This window comes from Bactrocera tryoni, unplaced genomic scaffold, assembly GCF_016617805.1.
Source record: "Bactrocera tryoni isolate S06 unplaced genomic scaffold, CSIRO_BtryS06_freeze2 scaffold_517, whole genome shotgun sequence".
NCBI lineage: Eukaryota > Metazoa > Arthropoda > Insecta > Diptera > Tephritidae > Bactrocera > Bactrocera tryoni.
The window spans coordinates 176,851-201,754 of NW_024396204.1; the positions used below are offsets into that span (position 1 = coordinate 176,851).

Consider the following 24,904-nt stretch of genomic DNA (forward strand, 5'->3'; position numbering starts at 1 on the left):
CGCCACGATGTCAAAATCATGCTTGGCGTCATTAACGCCAGGGTGGGCAAAGAAGGTATATTTGGCACTACGGTCGGTTCATTCAGTCTCCACGACGAAACATCCCCAAATGGGTTGAAGCTGATTGACTTCGCCGGGGCCCGAAATATGGTTATCTGTGGTACTAGATTCCAGCACAAGAATATACATCAAGCTACCTGGCAGTCTCCGGATCGAAAAACCACCAACCAGATCGATTATGTTGTGATAGACGGAAGACACGTCTCCAGTGTTCTAGACGTGCGTACGCTCCGAGGACCAACCATCGACACGGACCACAATCTTTTTGCAGCCAAGATTCGCACCCACCTCTGTGCAGCAAAAAACACACGTCAACAAACACAAGGAAAGTTCGACGTCGAGAAGCTGCAATCACAACAGACAGCAAAACGATTTTCTACTCGGCTCGCACGAGTGCTCTCTGAGAGCACTCGTCAGCAACTCGGTATAAGGGAACTGTGGGACGGTATTCCAAACTCCTTACGTACAGCTGCAACCGAAATCATTGGTTTTCGGAGAATGCAAAAGAACAGCTGGTACGACGAGGTAGAGGACGATAAGCTGGTCGACAGGGGTAATGCTCGAAAATTCTATGAAAAAATGCGGCGGCTTACAGAAGGTTTCAAGACCGGAGCATACACTTGTAGAACCCCCAAAGGTGATCTAGTCACCGATGCCCAGAGCATAGAGGACGATAAGCTGGCCGATAGGGGTAATGCTCGAAAATTCTATGAAAAAATGCGGCGGCTTACATAAGGTTTCAAGACCGGAGCATATCCTTGTAGAACCCCCAAAGGTGATCTAGTCACCGATGCCCAGAGCATACTTAAATTATGGAGGGAACACTTCTCCAGCCTGCTGAATGGCAGTGAACGCACAACACCAGGAGAAGGCGAACCCGATTCCCCAATCGATGACGATGGAGCAGACGTTCCATTGCCCGACCATGAAGATGGATTACCGGCCGAGCTATTCAAACACGGCGGCGAAGAGCTGATAAGGAACATGCATCAGCTTCTTTGTAAAATATGGTCGGACGAAAGCATGCCCAACGATTGGAATTTAAGTGTGCTCTGCCCAATCGATAAAAAAGGAGACCCCACAATCTGCGCCAACTACCGTGGGATAAGCCTCCTTAACATCGCATATAAGGTTCTATCGAGCGTATTGTGTGAAAGATTAAAGCCCACCGTCAGCAAACTGATTGGACCTTATCGGTGTGGCTTTAGACCTGGCAAATCAACAACCGCCCAGATATTCACCATGCGCCAAATCTTGGAAAAGATCCGCGAAAGGAGAATCGGCACACACCACCTCTTCGTCGATTTCAAAGCTGCTTTCGACAGCACGAAAAGGAACTGCCTTTATGCCGCGATGTCTGAATTTGGTATCCCCGCAAAACTAATACGGCTGTGTAAACTGACGTTGAACAACACGAAAAGCTCCGTCAGGATCGGGAAGGACCTCTCCGAGCCGTTCGATACCAAACGAGGTTTCAGACAAGGCGACTCGCTATCGTGCGACTTCTTCAACCTACTTCTGGAGCAAATAGTTCGAGCAGCAGAACTAAATAGAGGAGGTACCATCTTCTATAAGAGTATACAGCTGCTGGCGTATGCCGATGATATTGATATCATCGGCCTTAACACCCGCGCCGTTAGTTCTTCTTTCTTCAGGCTGGACAAGGAAGCACAGAAAATGAGTCTGGCAGTGAACGAGGGCAAGACGAAATATCTCCTGTCATCAAACAAACAGTCGTCGCACTCGCGACTTGGCTCTCACGTCACTGTTGACAGTCATAACTTTGAAGTTGTAGATAATTTCGTCTATTTAGGAACCAGTATTAACACCACCAACAATGTCAGTTTGGAAATCCAACGCAGGATTGCTCTTGCCAACAGGTGCTACTTTGGGCTGAGTAGGCAATAGAAAAGTATAGTCCTCTCTCGAAGAACAAAAGCCAAACTCTATAAGTCGTTCATAATTCTCGTCCTGCTATATGGTGCAGAGGCTTGGACGATGACAGCAACCGATGAGTCGACGTTACGAGTTTTCGAGCGAAAGGTTCTGCGAAATATTTATGGTCCTTTGCGCATTGACCACGGCGAATATCGCATTCGATGGAACGATGAGCTGTACGAGATATACGACGACATTGACATAGTTCAGCGAATTAAAAGACAGCGGCTACGCTGGCTAGGTCATGTTGTCCAGATGGACGAAAACACTCCAGCTCTGAAAGTATTCGACGCAGTATCCGCCGGAGGAAGCAGAGGAAGACGAAGACCTCCACTCCGTTGGAAGGACCAAGTGGAGAATGACATGGCTTCGCTTGGAATATCCAATTGGCGCCACGTAGCGAAAAGAAGAAACGACTGGCGCGCTGTTGTTAACTGGGTTATAATCGCGTAAGCGGTGTCTCTAATTAAGAAGAAGAAGTTTATTTATGGATTTCAAGTTTATTTAATGTTCTATTGTATACTAAATTGTAAATAATAGTGAATTCACTCTTAGCCTGATGAGAATAATATGTATTTTTTTTTTTTTAATTTTAAAACTATTTGTATAGGGCTATGTTCGTAAATGCATCATGACTTGCAGCATAAGCAACAGTAGCAACACTGCAAGTTTGACGTTTGATACTTCTTATACAATTTTTGACAATTTGCAAATACATTTGTTTGCATTTTTGAACGCGTATGGTACTAAAATGGAAATTTTGCTGAATCTAACACTAGACGAAATTTGTGAGCAAAGAAATGATAGATTTTCTTTAAATTTAAGAAAAAGAAGGGTATTGAAGTCAAAAAGAAAAATTTGTAGGTACAAATGTTTGTCTTTAAAAAGAAAAATACCTAAAAACAAATCATTTATTAAAACAATAAAGTCGTTTCCCGAGGACATATTCAAACGTACTCTCAGCAATAACTGCGTCTCCGCATTACGCGGAATTTTCACTAAAAATTTAAAAATAATAATTTATACAATTATTATTAACATAATTTAACTAAATTTCAATACAAAAATTAAAATAAAACAGTTTTGCACTTTTCGTCCGACATCGTAGTTAAATGCAGTAAACAATTTTTTGATAGAAATTATGTATGTATGACAGTTGATAGAAGTGTTGCTTTTTTGAACGCTTGATTATTGCAGTGTTGCAATATTGCATTTCTGAACGTTCTGTTTGTTATGCAATCGTCATGATGCGCGTCATGATGCATTTACGAACATAGCCTAGCTGTTCCCGTATTTTTATTCAACCTTTCTTTATTAACAGTAAATTGCAAAACCGAGTTGCACGGCTTTTGTAAACGAGAGGACCTCATCTGAACGCCGTCTTTATATGAATTATGCTTTAATTCAACTGATACTACATAATTTATAAGAGTGCAATGCAAATGAACACTCACCATCGCTTCTATCGTTCGTTACATGGGATATCCGCGAAAATTGGATTTTTCCCATAGGAAATGAGCGTATTGCTTTCTTACAACGCACGGTTGCCAGTCTCGATATTTTCTAGTAATTAAAAAACTCAAACATTCAAATTTTTTACAAACTTACCCGAACGTTACACGATCAACAAATTGCTTCAACTTGCAATACTATCACACTTTGGCAACATTTTTTCAATATCCCGGATTTAACACGTTTAAGAAACTTATTTTCCAGTTGCAATACACCACATTTTTCGAACCTGAACGCGTCAATGGCAAGCTGAGAGCATTTACTAGTGAAACTATTTTTTATCATATGAAAAGCTGTTAAAGCACACGCGTATGCAAGCGATATTTGACGCAATTATTTTAATTTTGTTTTAAATTTTTCTAGATTGAATTTCAAGTGTTGATATAAAATTATAGTAAAAAACAATATTCTGATATCTTCCTACTAGGTTCTGCTGGTTTTCCATTTCATTACTTTTTCATTGTTTTTTCTTTGTGAGAATAACTGTTAATCTTTTTCTTCCTGGTTGCTGTTAAGACACAAGGCTAGCAGACAAAAAAGAGATCCTTAACTCATCTTTCAATAGAAATGAGACAGCATCTGCAAAACCTTAAAAACTCCAGAATTTTGTAAGTTATTAGTTGACAGAGTTCAGGAGGTTTTGACGTTTCACAACTGAAAACAAGGGACGGACAGATTGAAATCCTGCCCAAAAATACGTAAATAGTGAGATTTGTTGGCGCCGGTCAAGACCAATAATAAAAAATGTAGAACAAATAAAATGCAAAATGTAAATATGTTTGATGAAACATTTTGTAATGTAGCGCAGTATATTATTAATTTTTCATTCAAAATTTTTTAAAATATTTATTAATTGAGAACTAACCAACTTAAATGGGTTTATTAACTATTGAAAGTTCAAAAGTCAGTTATTTTAACATACCATAAAAATATTTAAATAGTTTCTCACATATTAAACAACCACTAATGGTAATTTATAATCGTAATAGATGTTTTAATTTAAATTATTATTATTGATGTTTTTGTGCGAGAATATATTGCCTTGACTGTTGACTACCATAAATGCTGTGCCGCCCCATTGGGTAATATTGCCGTTGATAAGATTAACGCGATATTAACTATTACGTGTAGGGACGGAAAGTAATCATTACATATCAGATATTTATTACCGACAGTTCCTACCATTTATATGAAATGAGCGTAGTTCAATTATTTTTTTTAATATTACTAACACAATTTAGTAGCATTATCCATTATTCAAAAGCCGATGACGTGCTAGGATGTGGAGGCTTTATAAAAAGTCATGCAGAAATTGATTTTTCCAAGGTAGAAGTAAAGTTGTAAGTAAAATCAATTGCACCATGATGTTCACATGATTTGTCACTTTACTTTTGGCTACTAACCTATAACATTTAAATAATTTACTTTTAATTAGATTGACAAAACAAGGCTCTTTAAAGGATAAAACCGATTGTTCTCCTTCAAATGGATATTATTTTTTGCCTATTTACGATAAGGGTGAATACCTCTTACAAGTCTCGCCGCCTCCAGGTTGGAGTTTCGAGCCACAACAGGTGGAACTTAATTTTGATGGAAGAAATGATATTTGTAGTCAAGGCAAAGACGTGAACTTTGTGTTTAAAGGTTTTGGTATTACTGGAAAAGTAGCCCTTGCTGGTCGAGATAATAGTGGTGTGCAGGGCGTAAGCGTTCATTTAATTTCGGAAGCTGAAAGCGAGGAACGTCTTGTTGTGACTAATACATATGGAATTTTCTCCTTTACCCCCATAATACCAGGAAAATACAAATTGTATGCTACACATCCGAGATGGCATTTTTCAAAATCGGAACACAACGTTTTAGTGGAAAGTGGCAATACTGAATTGCCAGATAATTCATTGGTTGTAGGAGGTTTTGATGTACTCGGGCATTTTAATTCGAATGGTCAATTGATCGAAGGCATTAACTTGGCATTATTCAGAGAGAAAGGGGTAAGATTATATTATTGTACGTGTATGTGATTACCTAATAATCTTGATTTAACTTAAAAGCAACAACTTTCATTATTGTGCGACCAAGGAAGACATGTTGAATTATCAGTTAATAATTTAAATTATGAAACACATTCGTCTTGCCAAACTTCAGTGGATAAGAAAGGTAATTATATATTCAAAGGAGTTCCACCGGGCAAATATTTGGTGGAACCAACTGTGGAAAATTCCACAAATAAATTACACATAACACCAATATTGATAGAATTGGAAGTGGACAAAGACACACTCTTCATAAGAGACGAATTTAAAGTAAGTTTAACTTATTTTGATTTATTAAATGGTAATAATAAAACTGTTTGTTAGATTACTGGTTTTACTGTAGCTGGGAAAGTACGTAATTCACATATTGGATCACCTATAGAAGGTGCCTTAATAATTTTGAATGATGAAGTTGTAGCAAAATCGGAAATAGATGGTAGCTATACGTTGGAAAATATAAAGCCTGGACATTACAAACTTCGAGCAGAATACCCACACTATCAGTTCAGTGAACGAGAAGTCGATTTAAAGATAAATACAACAAATATTGATGCTATAGTGCCTATAGCTTTCGAAGTTTGTGGAAAAGTAGTTTCACAAAAATCGTATGTTGTTGGTATTACAAAGCATTCATCCGGTTTTCACACAACGGTTTCGAGCAAACCTGAATCTGGAGATTGGTGCACATATTTATCAAGTGGAAAATACAATATTGAAGTCCTGACAACAGACTCAGATAAAACCAGTGGTGTACAATTTTTCCCACTACAGCAACAAATCGACGTACAATACCAACCGCTCAAGGATATTTTATTTTCACAACTACGTGCGACTTTGTCTGGAGAAGTAAAATGTCTTCCTGATGCTCCTGAGGCATGCACTGCAGCAGAAATTACACTGCATTCATTAAATTCAGAAGGGCAGCGAACAGGGCAAGTGGAAATGTTAACAGCAAAAGGTAATTATTTTGAGAAAAAAATGTAACATATGTAATTTACAATTATATCCATAAAGGTGGCAAGTACTTATTCAAAGACATACTTCCGGGTGCGTATGAGTTAACTATAAGTCAGGAGAACTTGTGTTTTGATTCCACAACGGTCTTTGTCAACGTTGCTACAGTTACACAAACTGCACCACCCTTTCTTCAAAGAGGGTATGAGGTTACTGTAATTTCGAGCCATCGAGCTATTGTAAGGTGAAATGAAATGAATGGATTTGATAAAAACCTAATACACACTTTTCTACAGATGAAATATTCTTACACAGGCACAGCAGTTTCCGTTCAGCAACAACAGTTATCAGTAGATACTCTGAAATTACTTACAGGTGTGAACACATTTTGTGTTCCTATATTCGGGACATACAAATTTAAATTGGAAGGTTGTCATTTATATGATGACAATCTACCTAAAACGTTTAATACTGCGGATAAAAAACCGGTTATAGTTACTGCTATGGCCCATAAAATAGGTGTGCGAATACTTTCTTCAGAGGCAAATATAGATACTCTACGTTTAATTGTGGAATCGAAAACTCTTGGCAAGAATGTTATAACACCATTCGCTGAGACTCATAAAGTGGATGGAAAATATGCATTCCGATATGATACTCACTTGCAACCCCAAGAAATAATACATATTACACCACAAAGCGATTTGCTACTTTTTTCTCCTCAAACTAAGGAATTAATAGGAAGTAATGATTGTGTAGACATTGCATTTAATTTCATCGCTACACGAGGCTTAATCATAAAAGGAAAAGTTGTGCCTGCTCTAGCAAATGCTACAATTATTTTAAATCATCCAGAGAATCCAGAACTGGCTGCACAAATTTTGCATAGCAATATTAACGGTGAATTCACATTTGGACCTATTGACGAGAATCTCAAATATGAATTAAAAGCTGAGAAAGAGTCATATGTTTTCTCCGAATTCAATTGGGAGACATCTTCATTTCAAGTGCATAAATTATGTGAGATTATTGTGAATGTCAAAGATGATGATGGCAAAATATTAAGTGGTGTTTTACTGTCGTTAAGCGGTGCAGAAAGTTATCGTAGGAATTTGATTACCACAGAAGAGCCTATTAATTTCCATTCACTTTCACCATCACGTTATTTTTTACGACCCATGATGAAAGAATATAAATTTGAGCCTTCATCGAAAATGATTGATATCAAGGATGGGGAAACTCTTAAATTACAATTTATGTAAGTATTAAAAATAGAATTTAAAAAAGTTAGTATTTTAGTTTGATTGCCTCAAATATTGTTTAGCGGAAAACGAGTGGCGTATTCCATTTTTGGATCGATAAATTCGCTAAATGGTGAACCTTTCGGGCAAATAAATATCGAAGCCTTATCTGACGAAAATTGTCAACATCAGCAAGAAGAAACCACAAGTGAAAATAACGGGCAGTATCGTTTACGGGGACTGCAACCAGGCTGTACTTATGTTTTAAAACCCAAAGATGTTGATAGGCCTGATTCAAATATTGCACGCTCAATTCCTGAAACTCGGATCGTAGAAATAGCGCAAAGTGATATACGCGGAGTAAATTTTATCGCCATAAGTCCTATAAAATTCGTTGATGTAATAGTACGTATTAGTACTACCCTAAATGATCACTATAAAACATTTAGAATTTTGATGTACCGTAAAGGTGCATCTGATTCACCGATTTACTCGCAACGTATTGAAACTCCTTTAAACATGAAATCAAATTACAATCCTGGCATTATGGTATTTCTTCCGCGCATACCGCTGGATGGTAAGAGCTACACAGTGGAACTGAAATCGACGCTTTCCGATAAGACTTATTCTTATATATTACCATCGGAAACATTTGTGGCAGAAACTAGCTCTATATTTATTGAAATGAACTTCAAACCAGAGGTTCGCACAGCTGAAGCGGATTTGAACCAAAATTCAATTTCAGCTCTAATTTTAGTGGCTTTAGTGTCAATTGCTTTCTTTAAACAAGATATTGCTATGGACTTCCTAAATTTTGTTTGGAATAAAGGAAATGACATAGCTCGGGGTTTTGCACAAAAGCAGGAAAGCAGCAGGAAAAAGGAACTACGTAGTGTGGAACCAATAAATCAAAAAAAAATTGATAAAATTGCTGATCAAATAAATTCAGTAACCAAAAAAAAAGCTAAAAGAATATAATCCTAACCCAGTATCAGTCGTTTGCAGTACATAGAATTATTTTCGATTATCTAAATAAAATATTGACGCAAATTAAGTGTTTTAAATTTATTATCCAATGTATAAAAATAAAAGTACACTTTTAGACAAAATAAATTATTTAGATCAAACCACTAATCGTTTTTCATTAAAAAAAATTAAATACTGCTTAGCTTTAGTTAGCAAATATATATACATATATATATATAGTACTTAAGTTTAACGATTATATAAATAACACATTAATAAATTATTTTTAAGTTTAGTGAACAACGTGTTCTAATGGCTATACATATGAACATATATAAGTTAATTTAGAGTTGTTCGTACATTCGGGTAATCAGTTTAATATACGTTTCGTTTCAATATTTTTTGAGCCATCTAGATTACTATGTCTAAGGAATTTTATATACCTACGTTCCGCTTGTAAATTCCCTTCATTTTGAATTTCCACATTAATGCTAGGATTATTAACTTGACTTTCTTCTGAACTGCCGATAATTTCATTTTCATCTTGAGTGGCAGCAGCACCGCTGGATTCTTCTGGATCTTCCGGTGATACCGGATCCGAGGAATTTTGCTCTATAAATTTACACTCTGAGTTAACCGCAGAGCATTCAGTGAATGATTTCGCCCGACCAAGTTTATTGCGAGCATTCATGTATTTTTCAAAAAACCCACGACCCAAAATTCGAAAAGCCATACCGCTAAGTGGATTAAGTCGTGATCGAAACTCCATCTCACAGATGAAACGTCGTCGACAAGCCATTGAATCCAGGCCTAAGAAGTCAAACATCAATTCGGCAATTCTGAAAACCGAAATTATTGTAAATAATATTTAAAAATAAGTAAAACCGAATAAATCTTATATGATAACCTAATTTTGCCGTTTTTGCTGATAGAAACGGTAATGCCTCTAACCAAGATCAGCGAATGCATGAACATACCTATCCTCGGTTTTTCCTAAATATTGTTGACGTTTCACTCTTGTAGAGTAATTCACACTCCTACGACCGACCCTGTGAGTGTCTGCTGCCGTTGGCGGTACTACTTCTGCAGTAGCCGTAATATCTTGGGAATACGATCCAGCGTAGGCAGAATAAGGATCAACAGAGTCTGAATTGGAAAATGAATGATCGAATTGGTGCGAATGATCGAAGGAATAAGGCACATGATCGTTAGCAAATGCAGGCCTATGGAATAAGTATGAATCGTCTTAAACTTTTTGCATTTGAATTATTTTGTTACAACTTACGGCGGATGATCATAAACAATTGTGGGGGAGTCATGAACGATACCGGTAGAACATTTATGAGGCCAGGCATATCGTAAAGCTACGAATATCGCACTGCCAACGAAGAAGCCCACAACAATAAGTTTCACTTTAACCCAATAGGCAATAGCCAAAGCATGCCATCCCCAAAGGTACCCTGAAAATAAAGAAACATACATTTAAATATTTGTATATACATATCTGGTATCTTTGATCTTAAGAGTATTACTTATGTATGTATGTATACATATTTTTTAAATTTATTGCTAAATAGTAATATCTAACCGATTCCTAGTGCAATTGGCAAAAATCGGCCAATGTCGATCCTTTAAAAACTACCTTAGTATTTATTAATACATTGTTTCGTACTGCTTTTCTATTCCAAATAAAATAAATACTTAATTCGGAATTACATATTGTAGTTATTTCTTTCTGTAAATTTTAAAATAATGTTATTAATTACTGTTATAACATAACACTAAACTTAGTTCTTATGTTAAAAGGAAGATGCAAATCACAATACGTATGTACATACATACATACATATATGCAAATTTCTTTCTTTTTATTAATAGTCAAAAATTAATAAGATAATATTATAACGAAGAAAAAAACATATTTTTGAGTTTTCTCCAACCAATTTGGAAATCAATCGCTATATACATATGTACGTATGTACATATGCATGTATATACAAGGTCAGTCGCAAAAGAAACAGAACTTTTTAAATACAACTCTTTCTGGTGGCGCCACCTATTGGTGGGTATATGAAATAAAAAGTTTGATCTCTTGTTGACATTTCGCAAAAATTTAAGGCAACTGGATAACTACAATCAATGTTATCGATCAAAAAGTGGCAGCAGCTTCTGGTCATCGGTCGTAAAATGCATTTTGAACAAAGAGCAAATATTAAATTTTGTTTTAAACTAGGGAAAACGTTTACTGAAACATTTCACATGATGAAATGTAATGTGCATGAGTGGTTTAAGCGATTCCAAGAAGGTCGTGAGGACCTCTGTAACGATCAGAAGTCGGTCGTCTTCAGAAGTCAAAAATAAAGACAATGCTGATTTGTTTTTACGATTCCGAGGGTATTGTACACCGAGAGTTCGTCCCACCTGGCAAAACGATTAATACTGTGTTTTACCTTGGTGTTATGAAGCGTCTTTTGTCACGCATTCGTCGTGCTCGACCACAATACCGTGAGGCAGGGCCCTGGCGCCTGTTGCACGATAATGCGTCGTGTCACCGGTCAACGCTTGTCACTGATTTTTTGACAAAAAACTCCATATTAACCATTAATCACTCACTCTACTCACCTGATCTGGCACCCTGTGATTTTTACCTATTTGGAAAACTTCATTTGCCCATGAAAGGACACTGGTTTCAGGAAATTTCAGCTATCCTAAAGGCGACGACCGATATTCTCAAGAGCATTCCGAAAAATGACCTTACACACTCATTTAAAATGCTAATTGACCGGGCTAAACGCTGTATCGAAGCACAAGGAAACTACTTTGAATAAAAAAATATAACTTTTGAAAAATATTAATTTTTTGTTGTTTTTTTTAACAGTCCTGTTTCTTTTGCGACAGACCTTGTACATATGTAGATGTCCTGCAGCGCTAAAAAACTATTCGGAAAAGTATTTTTTGGCAAAATTTGAAAATATTACTATCAAGCGGAACGATTGGTTAAGATATATGAATCAAACAAAGTGAATAGCAGGCGTCCAATTGAACCTCTTGACACAGTCATGAAAGTTCCAAAGGTTATCATTTTGGACACTTTTCACGTGATTTGTTTGCGGTACTATACGTTTTCGATTAGTATCGTCGAATGAACCTAGTTTTTTTTAATATAGTCTCACAAATATTAGTTTCCATATCATATATCTTAGAAACATGCAATTCAGGATTTGCCTTAATAAACGCAAAATACTGTAGTAAAGACTCTGTGAAATTTCGAAATAATCAAGTCTATACATTGTAAATATATATCATATTCAAATTTTAAATTAATATTTCCAAATAGTCAGTCTAAATATAGCCGATCAATTCAAACTGCTTAATCTGTGTATCTTTAAGCGCATTTACCTCAAAACAACTTTTTCTTTTCAAATTCTCTGGAGTTGTATTCTGTATTCTGCATATTTTTCTCTGTACAATGATTCTTCAATATTCAATTGATAAATCTATATGTATATTTAATGTATATGATAAATATAAATCATAGAAAATTTGAAAAGATTTTATACTGTATTTGGCGGTCACACTACGTATGCCCGGAACTTAACTTAAACTTATCTTCTGATTCAACATTATCGGTATGATCTATGATAAAAGATCTTAGTACGACTAATTTAAATATTTTAAACTTTAACGCAATTAACAAGTGAAAAAATAAATACCTAGAATGCCTTCCAATTTAAAGTGACCGATGCCGATGTAAATTAATCGGTCGGGCTCTATTAAATTTGTTATTAAATGATTAGTATATTTTTTTGTATATTTTATTGTTATGATGTTAATGCAAATACTTGTAAACGGCTCATTAAATTTTTTTTTCATTTTTGCCATGGTTATTAAATGCTTAATATACTTAAATATACATATTTATGTATATAAATTAATTAATTCAATTAGTAAATATTCTTTTTTATTGGTTGACAAACTTTCAACATATCATATCAGTAAACATCGTAACATGTTTACTTTTTCTTATCATATATTAAAAAGGTACCACTTCACTTTCACCTTTCACATTGATACCAACAACTAATATCAAGTCTCTCATGTATTCATACTGTAGATAAATAAATTTGTACCGATTACCTGTGATTTGCTCTATCTTTGATAAAAAGATTTCACATGTGTAGCCATAATAAATAAACATGCACGAAAGTAAGCTAGACCATTATTGAAAGTGAAAAGTGATAATTAATCAACAAGACCGCTTAAACTTTTCCTAAAACTGGTAATCGTGACACAATATTTATAAATGTAACCACGGAAACCATCGTGGTCATCACACACATTGTGAAAAAAACTATTACGTGAGTGAAAAGAGTTAAAATATATTTTTTGAGTTATAATTAGTAAGTAAATTTTGAAATCAAAATATTAAAAAATTAATCACGAAGTAAAAGTCGGCGACACTGAAAATTAAATTTTGCACACGTCTTTTTCTACCCAAGCCACTGACTGGTCAAACTCAAGTACAAAATGGAAAACTTTTTATTTGTCAAGGTATAAATAGCTTATAGCTGCCACGCTAATTACTACTAAGAACTGCTCACGCCCTTCCAATGTTTTCTTAAAATCAATTAAGTAATTTCTTACATAATTTATGATGATGATGATATTTCCTTGTCCTAGCTTCGAACTGTAAGTCTGTAATATGGCTTCTATATGACTGGCTTCCTTCAATTTTTAACGAATTTTCTCCGTGCACCATTGCAAAATACACAACAAGAATTAAACCCAACAATATAATTCTATTCATTTTGTTAAATCACTATCAAACAAATCATACACATATAACTTTCAGAATCTCTTATAATTTTACTAAGCCTTTACACAGATTTTCATCCAAAATGCAAAGGGCAACAGTTACCACTTCACTGACATCCGGTAAGGAAATGTACTTTGTTTTTATATCCGATAGCATTAACGTGAAAATATTTAAACCACAGGTGATAATTCCGCATCTAATTGTTAAGCAAATAAAACTTGTTCATATGTACGTGTTATCACTTTTGCGATCGCGATTCTGTGGAAGCCCTAACAAAAGCTACGCAGCGTGTACAACTCATCAACGATCCACTAAATGTTAATAGGTATATTCGTTTTATGATTTGTATTGATATTGATTTCGCTCTGTATGTAAGTATAAAACATCGACTAGTTAAATTTAACGCTTATTGAGTGAACGAATACTATATATAAGAAATACTGGCAATGGTACTTATTGCTTATTACCTGACTCTTATATAAAATAATTTTCGTCCTTTATACTATATATTTTTTACATTATTTATAACAACTATGTTTTGCTTTGTTACTTTCAATAATGTCGTAATCGCATGTTATATTTTATAATGAACTAGCGGTCCGCCCCGGCTTCACATGGATATCATTGAATCAATCATTTCAAAAGTTATATTTCCCTGTAAACGATATTTGTTATATTATGGCAGTTGGTCATGAGTAAAACATTATTTTCGTGGGTCAATCCCTACTAATTCGAAAGTCTGGCCTTGGGACTTGTTTAAAATTAAAGCGAAAAATGTTTTTACCGGAAATTGAAGCCGTTTAAATGAGATTGGCAGATCACTTGGAATCTTCGGTATATGAGCTAGTTGACCTGCTGCTGGGCCGGTAATAATTGTTGCTACAATTAAATTGTCCTTGAATTTCTTAATAAGCAGCCTAGTCCCGTTGCACAAGCTTGGAGGACTTAAATTCCTCAAAAGCATAATTGGAATTCCAATTTTTAAAGCCAATTTATGTGGAGGCAGTCTAGAAGGTTTGAGGTTTAATGAATTTAAAAACTCCTAGAGATAATGAGTCATTTATTTCGTTGACACTGTCATACCTGGGTGACATTATTGCCCAAGAACACAACCATTGAAATTCCTTTTCGTGCAAATTCTCGATACTGCACCTATTAAAATTTCTAAACTATTGACTATTTGGCCTAGAGACTCATCCAGAAGAATATTACAATTGCTGCTTAAGTTTGGAGTGGAAAAAATTCCTTGCCCAAGCTTAAGGATTGCTGTGTTAAATCACTGTCATGGATTCCATGAAGATGAACTCTCATATTCGTAATTCGTTATTTTATATTTTCAAACGAAGTCCATAAGGGCGACGGTATTAAGCATGCTTTGATGATATCTGCTCGCGTACCTCTGTTAACGACATAAAGAGTCTGTCTGAAATCTCCAGCAAATACAATAGCTACCCCGTTCATGAGAGCAGAGGAGTTTCTAAGGTCTTTTCATTCTATAACTCCCGCCCTTATCAGTGTGTTGCAGATTAGCTAAATGTTAAATAACATTATCTGTTTAAATTTAACATTCTCTGTTATAAGCAAGTAATGAATTTTTTTTTTAATTTACGCTCTGTAAGTCGGTTAAAAACGAATATTTTTTGATTTTTTTTACAAACCATCTTCATTGGATTACCTTCAAAGTGGTTCAGGCCATTTTTCATTCAACCAAATTTTTAATTTCAGACAAAAATTCAATTTATTTTTAAATTGTAAGTCGTTAATAATATATTACAATATTAGCGTTAATATCAATTAAAGTACGACGTACAAATTTATTAAAGGAAGTATTCTTTCTGTAAAGATTTTGTAGACTATAATACATTGTACAGACATACTTGTAACTAAATAATCAAATGGTTTACATCACCGCATCAAATTCAGTGTATTTTATAGTCTAAACTTTATGCAATACTACAAAACTTATTAATGGGGTCTTGATTTCATACAATCCTTGCAATCTAACTATCGATCAAATCACCCTTTAATTAACCGAGATTCGCTTAAATTCTCTGCATTTCTTAGCGGGGCATATCGACAGGCATATATGATTTCTAAATATCCTTATTGGAAGCAATATTGCCGATGTATATAGCAATATACATAATATTTAGCAATAAATGTCTAGATATTTATCTTGAACTGTCATTTTGGTAGTTAGACAGACCTTTTATAATTATACAGAAAATTCGGAGTGGCAACATGTATATAAAGGTAGGAGAGATGAAATGCCAGGGTCTTATAGCCCTGACAGACGAGCAAAATTATTGCACCTTAAGCAACGCTAATACGCATTGAAATTTTATTGTGACAGACGGCAGACTTGTGCATTTGGACAGCTGATAGTGAAATTTGTTTATTTATTAAAACAATAAGTGAAATGAAAGTGTGTGAAAAAGTGAAGAATATTGGAAAAATGGATAGCAAACTGTGCGTTGTTTATTTTCTGCCATCTAAAAATATTAAAATTTGTTTTTGTTAATATACTTGCACATAATTTAATTAGCAATATAAAAACTGTTTACCTCTGAAGCTGTAAACACAAACAAGGCGGTAGATTTCAAGCGACATCTGTCAAACAATAGCAAAAATCTGTCATTTTTAACCAATGTTGCCTACTAAATTCAGCCAAATGCACGAAATTCTTGTGCATTACAAACTTGCATTCACATGGGTCAAATGCACAAATAAATGTAACTTAAGCCCGCTAATGCATATTAGCGCTGTCATCTGTCAGGGCCGTTTTGTTGCGTAAACTGTAATTTATTTTGGCAAACCTTTAAATATAGTAAATAGCTACATATTCATGTATATGTATGATTAATATTTTAATGTTAATTTTTAACATATTTAAATATATGTATTCCATAAGCATAAGACTCCATCACAGGCAATACGCAAAGTAATACAGTTAGTATACAATAAACCCGTAACGGGGCATCTCGACAGGATAAAATCTATGTCTTACTAACTGTCAAATCTATTGCTATTGCCATTGCCAAATCTGTATGTGGGCATTTGTTATCATAACATAATCATTTGAGCTCTTGAAAAATTTATTTTATCACATTGCGAAATGCCGTCGGGTAAGTAGCTGATGTAGCGCACGTTTTGAGCTCTTGAACTCCTTAAATCTTTTATGTGGAAAACAAAAAAAGGATAAAGATCCTTTTGTTTACAAATGTATTTCTGGGAAAAATAAGATAATAAGAAAAGGAAAGATATCCTTTTTTTACAAATGATTTTTTGGGAAAAATAAGAATTCATATTTTTGGACTACTATATAATAATTGTGGCATAAATTTTATATACCAATTAAAATAATAAATTTAAAATGAGCAATGATATTTGGATTTTTGCTAGAATAAGTTTATTAAATTTAAGATTTCGATTTTTCCCAACCCAATTGACATACTTTTTCTGTAAATTAACAATATTAAACTAAATATTAATTTTTTGAAAAAATGTTATTTTGAAAATGTACTTTATTTTTATAATATAACATAACCTCTTAATACTCGCTCGTCTAATTTTCATATTACCGAAATGAAAATTGCGTCGACATATGTGCAAATGGGATATGTTGCCTCTTCGAAATTTTCATAGAAATGAAAACTGCGTTGTCAAACTGCTGAAGTGACAGCTTATAGCTTAATTCATAGATTTTATTCTGTCGAGATGCCCCGTTAGCAATGTTGCCAGCAATACAGACTTTTAGAAATCATATATTGGCTGCCGAGATGCCCTGTAAGAGTAAATTTTGGTACAAACGTAGATCTTTAGTTATTTGGAAGTAGTCAACAAAAAAGTATAAATACATATATATATTGTTGTATTGTAAACACTTATTGTCAATAGAATTATATTTTATTACAAAACCCAGAAAGATGTCAGAAGCTGTCGAGCACATAAAATCCTTAGATCCTCAAGCTCCGGTAACCAGAAAAGGTTACTTGATATCTATAAAAAGCGGGGAACCGATTGATATAAAAGATTGCGATGTGGTTTGTTTATATTTAATTTCAATTTATGTATGCATGATAACAACGCGATCTTTTATGCAGCATGGACGATGTCGTGCAGTTACTGATTTTGAAAAATTAAATCGCATTGGAGAAGGCACATACGGTATAGTTTGTAAGTATAATAAACATGTAAATATAGGGACGTGCTATTTGAATGTTTATTCACAGATCGGGCCAGAGATTCTCGAACAAATAGTATAGTTGCTTTAAAAAAAGTACGAATGGATCAAGAAAAAGATGGTTTACCTATCAGCGGATTACGAGAAATAATGATTCTAAAAGCCTGTAGCCATGAAAATATTGTAAATCTCATTGATGTAGTAGTAGGCAAAAGCTTAGAAAGGTAAATATTTTCTAAAATATTAAAATTATACTTATTTATTAAACTTTCGGAAAGCATATTTCTTGTAATGGAGTACTGTGAACAGGACTTGGCATCATTACTCGACAATATGGTGCAGCCTTTTTCAGAGTCTGAAGTGAAATGTATTATTTTACAAGTTTTGCATGGATTGGAGTATATGCATTCCAGATATATAATCCATCGTGACTTAAAAGTGTCTAACTTGTTAATGACTGACAAGGGGTGTGTTAAAATAGGTATATATGTCGTTATAATCGCGCGCTAATTAATAATTTTAAATTATTTACATAGCTGACTTTGGTCTTGCTAGGCTTTATGGTGAACCATCTACAACTATGACACCACAAGTAGTAACTCTTTGGTACCGTTCACCAGAATTATTATTGGGATCGCCAATCCAAACAACGGCTGTGGATATGTGGGCTGTCGGGTGCATCTTAGGTGAACTTTTGTCTCATAAGCCGCTGCTACCTGGTAGTACAGAACTTGGGCAATTAGATTTGATAACAGATTTGCTTGGAACTCCATCGGAAAACATTTGGCCTGAATTTCTTAAAATGCCGGCACTTGAAAATTTCACACTTAAACAGCAACCCTATAATAATTTAAAACCAAAATTTCAATATTTGACTGCAGCCGGATTACGACTCTTAAACTTCCTATTCATGTATGATCCCAAAAAACGTGCTACGGCCGAAGAATGTTTGCAGAGCAGCTATTTTAAGGAACCACCATTGCGTAATTATGATTTAAGAGTTTATTTATCAAATAAAATGTGAATTTTGTTTACAGCGTGTGACCCAAAATTGATGCCCACATTCCCTCAACACCGCAACCTCGCACAAACGAAACAAACAACTGGGCAGCAAACTAATATTGAGCTGCCAACCATATCGGCAATATTAGGTAGCATATTAAAAAAACGTCGTGTAGATTAGACATTTTTAGTACCATATATTTGAATAATAAAGCAAATAACTTAAATTATAGGATTTATTACAAATAAGGCCGGTCCATTGGTGTACGTTTAGCACGCTTATCGCGTGATCTTGGGAACCAACGATGCTTTGTAGTAAAAGTGAGTTGCATAAGCTCCTGACGAGCTATTTCCGGTGTTTTTGTTTTGAAAGCACTAATTGTAGTTTCGTTGTTTTTGTCTGCGATTAATGTTTTATTCTGGTCATTGACGGCATATGGAATTGGTTTGGAACACTCATATGGAAAATCTGTCTCAGGATGCCATGCAACACAAACGGCCCCGTCGTTCGTAATTGCCACCTTATTCACCAAACTATTCCCACCTAATGCATTTTTTGGCGGAGTCTTTCTTAATGCAAATATGGAAAAGCCACGAACAAACGGCGAACACATTTTTAATTAATCTAATTTCGTACCCTTCTTAATAAAACTATTATCAAACAGCTGATTATTGCAGATGCCCAGGGTAATTTTATTATTAAATATCGATAACCATTGTTGGTGAAACGATTATAATTCTCAATAGACTTTTGTCCTGAATTCAGTGAATTGGTTTGTTAAGTCTCTAATAATATGTACAAGTGATTTAATAGTTCCATTATAATGAAAATAATAAAACTAGTAGTCGGAACAAGCAGAGTTAAAAATGGAAGATTCGCATATTAGGAACGTATGTTCAACTTTAACTTCAATTATCATTACGTGCTCTGCTTATAAAGACTATTTCGTGTTCAAAATGATAACGTGCTTCATAGATAAGTGAGAAGCAATCTATAAAGAGATTTTTGGTGTTCAATTGATATTATTTCATAAAAATTATTTTCATTAAAAAAAAACAATAATGTTTTCTGAATGACACGCTTGGCAACCTTTATAATTCAGAAGAAAGTTGGTTTGCTGAATTCTGCTGAATAGATATAATTCAAAAAGCCGTCAGCAGCAATCATCAACGTCGATTTTCATAAGCTTCGGTTGGATTTATTACGTTTGCTGAGATATTTTAATCAATCAAAGAATCATCAGCAGGAATAAACTTGTGGTGGATAGCAAAGATACTGTAATTGGTGGCATTTGTGAAATAACTATTATTTTGATTTGAATAATTAAAGTCATACGAAAAATGGATCCTTTTACCCAGGTAAGTTACTCGTGTGTATTAAAGTAAAAATGTATGTGTGTATAGAATTTCAATAACTAATTATTTTAAATTGTACATAAATGCACAACTTTAGCGAATTCTTGAAAAGGCAGAACAACGTAGTAGACTTTTAGGTATAAGTAAGGCAAGTAAACATCCCCTTGTCGAGAGTGCCGGAGAGTTTAACACTGCCAAATCCGTCGAAGTCGGTGATGTGGAAAATAGAACTCAACAAAAACAAACATTCCAAACACAGCAGATAACTGTTCAGCCTGTTGTAGCGGCATCTTTGCAAGCTACATCACATAAAGGAACCAGCGCAAAAAGTGAAAGTGGTTTAAATTGCAATAAGTTGGAAGTTATTGAAAAGGCTGTTAATAATACAGCGAGTTTGTCAAATACGGAGCAAAAAGTTCACCGTCAGTTTTCGGCGGTGAATAAAGAAAATATAGATTTGGGAATTGAAATCAATATAGTGACAAATAAAAACATGGAGGTAATTTCCTAAAGATCTACGAAAATGATTGGATATTAAAAAAAATTTTTTATTAGGTTGAAGTCCAAGTAGAAGAGCAAAATATTGTCAATAATGATGTCAGCCACATTAAAACAGCATTGGAACAAACGACATCTAAAATACGAGATACTTCACGAAGTCGTTTACAGCGCCTTGGTGCACTTTATGCCAACCCCAATGACCTTTCATCGCCAATACACCGAACTGAGGGGGATTTCCATTCTGATTCTCCTGTTGATGAATGTGACGGGAAAAGTACTAAACGTTCCAAACAACGTTTAGGAAAATTAGTCGAACTTGCGAGTTCTATCAATCAGTGGGAAGATGACACTTCTCATCACGACCCGCATCCACTAAGTTTACAACCGCCACCTAAGCCAGATTTACCAAGTAGAAAAATTTCAAATGTACCGGTAGCTAATTTACAAGGTACGTCATTATCAAACAATACATATAAAGAGGGATATGAACACACATCAGAGAAGTTGTCATCGAAGGAAAAAAAACCAGGGAATACCACACAACCGCCTTGTAATACAAAACAATTGACATGGGATCCCCTGTTGTTTAATTCACTTGAAGCCCAGGGATTTCAAAGACGTAAATCATCTGTTGTGAAACTTGCTTATGACTACACAAAAGATGAAAAAAGTGAGTCGATAGAAAAACAAGGGGATGATGATGTAAAAAATGCTGCACATCAGCCTAAAGTGGCTAAGTTGGCCAGCACGTTTTCGAAAATTTTGGAGGATAAATGTAATATGGTTGACCATAAGGAACGTAAATTCACAAATGTTAATATTGGTTTAGTTTCTGGACGAACGGCTGCCTTTGAAAAAAAAGTTAGCGCTTGTCAAGAAGCACAAAGGCCACAAAAAGATCCGACAGAATTGTCGCTCAAGGAACGTATGCAATTATTTGAACGGAATAAAGGGGAAGCCCTTATTCCCAAAGCTGCTCTCGGAATGGCTCCGTCTATAAGCAAAATTCAGAATGAGAACATTGTGCAACATAGAGGAGATGGTGCCAAAGGTGACAAAAGAAGATAATAATATATAATATCTAATAATTATTTTATATGTTACAGCAACTAATGCCGACATTTTGTTTACTAATGGAAATTTAAATTTGAAAACATTGAAACCCAGCAACGAAAGTAAATTGCGTGAAAAAGTAGCTGCGCTTGTTTCAAACACATCTACCATGGCAGAGAGCAAAATAAAATCTGATATACAGAAGCAACGTAAAAATGATATGCAAGTTATTGCAAATCGTTTTCACAAACAAAAATATATAAATGAAAGCAAAGAGAATATATTGGAGGCATCTGGAACTAAAGAAAAATTGCTTAATTTTCACAATACGAAAAATACCACCATCGCACATCCCCCGTCACCACCACCACCACCTCCGATGCCCATAGAAAGTTTGACTATGAAAAACAAACGGCATTCTCGTGAGAACATTAATTTCTGATTTCATTTCATTTCTATAAAACTTAAATGGTTCTCTTATTTGCAGCTAGCGAAGTTAATGACGAGGAAAGCAAACGCGCACGCAAAACTGCTGTAAGTCGTCTGTATCCGGCACTATCAGATTTGGAATCGAGAAACTTGGCATCGGAATCGAATAGAGACAGTGGTGCCACTACTGCAATTATGTCTGACCACAGTACCGCAGATGAACATGGTCAGATGCTAACTAAAAAACATGGAACTAGCGACTTAGATAGTATGAATGGAGATGGAAGGTGGGCTGATCGTCTTTATTCATGTTTGCTATGTTTGATGTGTATTGAATGAACATCAGATAACTAAAAAGTTTGCTTTACAAAGATTAGCTAATAATTTAATACAAAATAGGCTCAATATAATTGTCAACTAATAAACTTTAGTTAAATTGAAATTTTGCATTTCTTTTCTATTTATAATATTACGTTATTACTTATAGTGACATGTATTCAGAGGAGGCAGATGATAGCAGCATAGATATCTGCAACATTAGTTTGGGGCGTGAGATAATGCATGCTGTACAAAAGAATGACGATCACCAAAAAAAACATCAGCAAGACAAACAAATGGAGGTTTGTATTTTGACAAAAATAAATTTTCATAAAAGCTTTAAATTAATGTTCGTTAATTGAAATAGCAGATATCTTGTGGTGATAACGAATATTTTGGCTGTGAAGATAGCTCATTGAATTCTTCTGAAACTTCATTGGGTATTAACGATTACTTAGATGAAGCTTTGGAAGAAGATGGCATTGATGACAACACACAGGGAAGCTGTGATTATGCGAATGAATCTGAAAGTATAATTCATCTGTCAAAAGAAGCAAGTACTTTCCAATAATCAACGTTTTTATTTAATAAATTGTTTAATCTTTAGAATAAAGGGACAACTGCTTCCAATAGCTTTTCTTTTCATAAATCATCAAAAAAAGACGAAAATTATAAAATTGCAACAGAAGAAAATAAGATATCACCAATTCCAAATTCAGCAACCTCTTTGTACGTGACACAACCGGTAAAATCTGAAATGAGTATCAATCGCGAAAACGAGAACAATATCGTCACCTTGGTACATACAGTCAGTTTTTACAGACGCCAACAGAGCGATAATGTGATTATATTTTTTTTTTATTTTCCTAGAAATCTAGGGTCATTCTTGCATGGGCAAGAAACACTTACTAAAATATATTCATATTCTTACCATTTACTTTCCTTACAGAGCGCTAATTCTACTCCAATTCGAAAGGTGAGTAAAGAAAGGAAGATCTTACGCTCCGATATCAGTAACGCTACCTCTGCAGCACTGAAAATTGAGCATAAAAATAATATAAAAGAAGTCAAAAACGATGAAACGTACCTTGTTGAGAAAGTTGAGACACAAGTCAATAGTTCACAAGACGAAAAAGATACAGATGATACTCACTTGGTGGAAGAAAAAATCAAAAAACTACTGGACGAAGTATGTAAACAGCAGACGGTGATTGCACAAACCAGTCAAGCATTGAACTTATGTGCTGCTACTATTGAATTTTCGGGATCAACTGAGTCGGTTGAGGGCGAGCGGCATTTACTTGTAGCAAGTAAGTTAGTTGCTGTTGTAGCTATTTTTTATTTTGTAATTTTTAAGAATATTTAAAAATGTTCTCATTTACAGCTCATCGCCGTCAGGCCTGTTTAGATGAAATACAACGTTTACGAGTAGAGAAGTGCTTGCGCCCAACAGGTTCATTACGAGATAAAGGACGCCTTACAGTTAAGGAAATAACTATACCATTACGACAAGACTACATACGCAAACTAGCTGCGGACACCATTTCCGGCCATCATTTGGTTTGTTTACTAAAGTACAATGAATATGTTTTGGCCACAAAGACAGTACCCACTCTTCCTGGCCTTCTAGCCGTTAAATTCCCTGATGTTTTAATAATGAATAACGTTTATGCAGATTTTAGGGTATGTTGTAGATCGGCATTCATTGTTAAAATTGTATATTATTTTATCCATGTCTTTGCTATGTCAACATCTAGATTACCCTAGAAATTTACGGTATGACTGCCCAGCGAGAAGTTTTGCCACACGAAGTAAAATATCATATTAATTTGAATAAAAAATGTGGCATAAAAACCCCTAAAAAGAAGGGCAGTGAAAATCGCTTAGTTATGCCTCCAGTACAAAGCCCTGCGGGGCCAAACGTCGTGCGCACGCCGGCATTGGTGCAATATGGTTTTGCCATATTTTCTTTACGTGAGATACAGCGGACCTCATGGACCCTAACACAAGTATGGTGGATTTGTATTGTTGCAATATTTTTCTCATTTCTGCTTTTATTGAATTTACAATACAGGTTCTTGGTGTAAGTCCATTGGAAGGAGTTGTGCATATGAAAGCTAATTGTGAATTATCTGTTTTGGTGGAACATCGCGGTTTTCTAACGATGTTTGAAGACATTTCTGGTTTCGGGGCTTGGCATCGACGCTGGTGTTATTTAAATGGAAGTGTACTTAATTATTGGAAGTACCCAGATGATGAGCGTAAAAAAACGCCTATCGGCACCATCGATTTGTATGCTTGTCATACACAGAAAGTAACCGTAGCGCCTCGTGACATATGTGCCCGTCTTAACACAATGTTGCTCGAATTCGAGCGACCCGCAAAAGAAACAGACGTAGAATCACTCATTATTGTTCCAAATGGCCGCAACACAATTGTGAGATACCTGCTTTCAGCTGATACGAAAGAAGAGCGAGAACTTTGGTGTGCTTACTTCAATAAAGTCTTACTGTTGCTGCGCGCTTGGGGACCGCCGCAGTGA

The 24,904-nt window shown here is 35.0% G+C and overlaps 5 protein-coding genes across 8 annotated transcripts; 3 read left to right on the forward strand and 2 right to left on the reverse strand.

Annotated features, from left to right (window-relative positions):
• Positions 1-4,670: 4,670 nt before the first annotated feature.
• Positions 4,671-8,840, forward strand: LOC120781204 (nodal modulator 1). Its single transcript, XM_040113320.1, has 7 exons — positions 4,671-4,850; positions 4,946-5,501; positions 5,562-5,813; positions 5,868-6,501; positions 6,558-6,736; positions 6,794-7,755; positions 7,822-8,840. Exons 1-7 carry the CDS (start codon positions 4,705-4,707, stop codon positions 8,714-8,716), a joined length of 3,624 nt encoding a protein of 1,207 aa, XP_039969254.1. The 5' UTR covers positions 4,671-4,704; the 3' UTR covers positions 8,717-8,840.
• Positions 8,841-8,872: 32 nt separating this feature from the next.
• On the reverse strand, positions 8,873-13,605 carry LOC120781206. 2 transcript variants are annotated; one of them, XM_040113324.1, is made up of 4 exons: positions 13,349-13,605; positions 9,990-10,164; positions 9,682-9,927; positions 8,873-9,543 (listed from the first exon to the last, which is right to left on the reverse strand). In XM_040113324.1, exons 1-4 carry the CDS (start codon positions 13,509-13,511, stop codon positions 9,075-9,077), a joined length of 1,053 nt encoding a protein of 350 aa, XP_039969258.1. In that variant the 5' UTR covers positions 13,512-13,605; the 3' UTR covers positions 8,873-9,074. The 2 variants fall into 2 exon arrangements, with proteins under 2 accessions (XP_039969258.1, XP_039969259.1); XM_040113325.1 differs by lacking the exon at positions 13,349-13,605 and adding an exon at positions 12,842-12,931.
• Positions 12,974-18,932, forward strand: LOC120781205 (cyclin-dependent kinase 10). 3 transcript variants are annotated; one of them, XM_040113322.1, is made up of 9 exons: positions 12,974-13,062; positions 13,590-13,639; positions 13,702-13,845; positions 17,443-17,563; positions 17,624-17,696; positions 17,753-17,927; positions 17,982-18,184; positions 18,240-18,686; positions 18,741-18,932. In XM_040113322.1, exons 4-9 carry the CDS (start codon positions 17,447-17,449, stop codon positions 18,884-18,886), a joined length of 1,161 nt encoding a protein of 386 aa, XP_039969256.1. In that variant the 5' UTR covers positions 12,974-13,062; positions 13,590-13,639; positions 13,702-13,845; positions 17,443-17,446; the 3' UTR covers positions 18,887-18,932. The 3 variants fall into 3 exon arrangements, with proteins under 3 accessions (XP_039969256.1, XP_039969255.1, XP_039969257.1); XM_040113321.1 differs by lacking the exon at positions 12,974-13,062 and having other exon boundaries at positions 13,559-13,639; XM_040113323.1 differs by lacking the exons at positions 12,974-13,062; positions 13,590-13,639; positions 13,702-13,845 and adding an exon at positions 17,312-17,367.
• On the reverse strand, positions 18,879-19,386 carry LOC120781207 (39S ribosomal protein L42, mitochondrial). Its single transcript, XM_040113326.1, has one exon. The coding sequence runs from the start codon at positions 19,317-19,319 to the stop codon at positions 18,945-18,947; it is 375 nt and encodes a 124-aa protein (XP_039969260.1). The 5' UTR covers positions 19,320-19,386; the 3' UTR covers positions 18,879-18,944.
• A 660-nt stretch (positions 19,387-20,046) lies between these two features.
• Positions 20,047-24,904, forward strand: LOC120781234 (anillin). The gene is made up of 12 exons (XM_040113372.1): positions 20,047-20,064; positions 20,159-20,560; positions 20,617-21,613; positions 21,669-22,037; positions 22,103-22,331; positions 22,532-22,664; positions 22,730-22,915; positions 22,970-23,203; positions 23,312-23,672; positions 23,747-24,045; positions 24,120-24,371; positions 24,437-24,904. Exons 1-12 carry the CDS (start codon positions 20,047-20,049, stop codon positions 24,902-24,904), a joined length of 3,948 nt encoding a protein of 1,315 aa, XP_039969306.1.

Excerpts from the sequence above, each read along its gene's own strand:
- LOC120781206 (XM_040113324.1), bottom strand. The coding sequence starts at position 13,511 with ATGAATAGAATTATATTGTTGGGTTTAATTCTTGTTGTGTATTTTGCA. Across the intron at positions 10,165-13,348 it reads TCATCATCATCATAAATTAT|GGTACCTTTGGGGATGGCAT; the intron begins GTAAGAAATTAC and ends CTTTATTTTCAG. Across the intron at positions 9,928-9,989 it reads ATTGTTTATGATCATCCGCC|GCCTGCATTTGCTAACGATC; the intron begins GTAAGTTGTAAC and ends CTTATTCCATAG.
- LOC120781205 (XM_040113322.1), top strand. The coding sequence starts at position 17,447 with ATGTCAGAAGCTGTCGAGCACATAAAATCCTTAGATCCTCAAGCTCCG. Across the intron at positions 17,564-17,623 it reads ATATAAAAGATTGCGATGTG|CATGGACGATGTCGTGCAGT; the intron begins GTTTGTTTATAT and ends TCTTTTATGCAG. Across the intron at positions 17,928-17,981 it reads GTAGGCAAAAGCTTAGAAAG|CATATTTCTTGTAATGGAGT; the intron begins GTAAATATTTTC and ends ACTTTCGGAAAG.
- LOC120781204 (XM_040113320.1), top strand. The coding sequence starts at position 4,705 with ATGAGCGTAGTTCAATTATTTTTTTTAATATTACTAACACAATTTAGT. Across the intron at positions 5,502-5,561 it reads CATTATTCAGAGAGAAAGGG|CAACAACTTTCATTATTGTG; the intron begins GTAAGATTATAT and ends TTAACTTAAAAG. Across the intron at positions 7,756-7,821 it reads ACTCTTAAATTACAATTTAT|CGGAAAACGAGTGGCGTATT; the intron begins GTAAGTATTAAA and ends AATATTGTTTAG.
- LOC120781234 (XM_040113372.1), top strand. Across the intron at positions 22,665-22,729 it reads AGCAAGACAAACAAATGGAG|CAGATATCTTGTGGTGATAA; the intron begins GTTTGTATTTTG and ends TAATTGAAATAG. Across the intron at positions 22,916-22,969 it reads TAATTCATCTGTCAAAAGAA|AATAAAGGGACAACTGCTTC; the intron begins GCAAGTACTTTC and ends TTTAATCTTTAG.
- LOC120781207 (XM_040113326.1), bottom strand. The coding sequence starts at position 19,319 with ATGTGTTCGCCGTTTGTTCGTGGCTTTTCCATATTTGCATTAAGAAAG.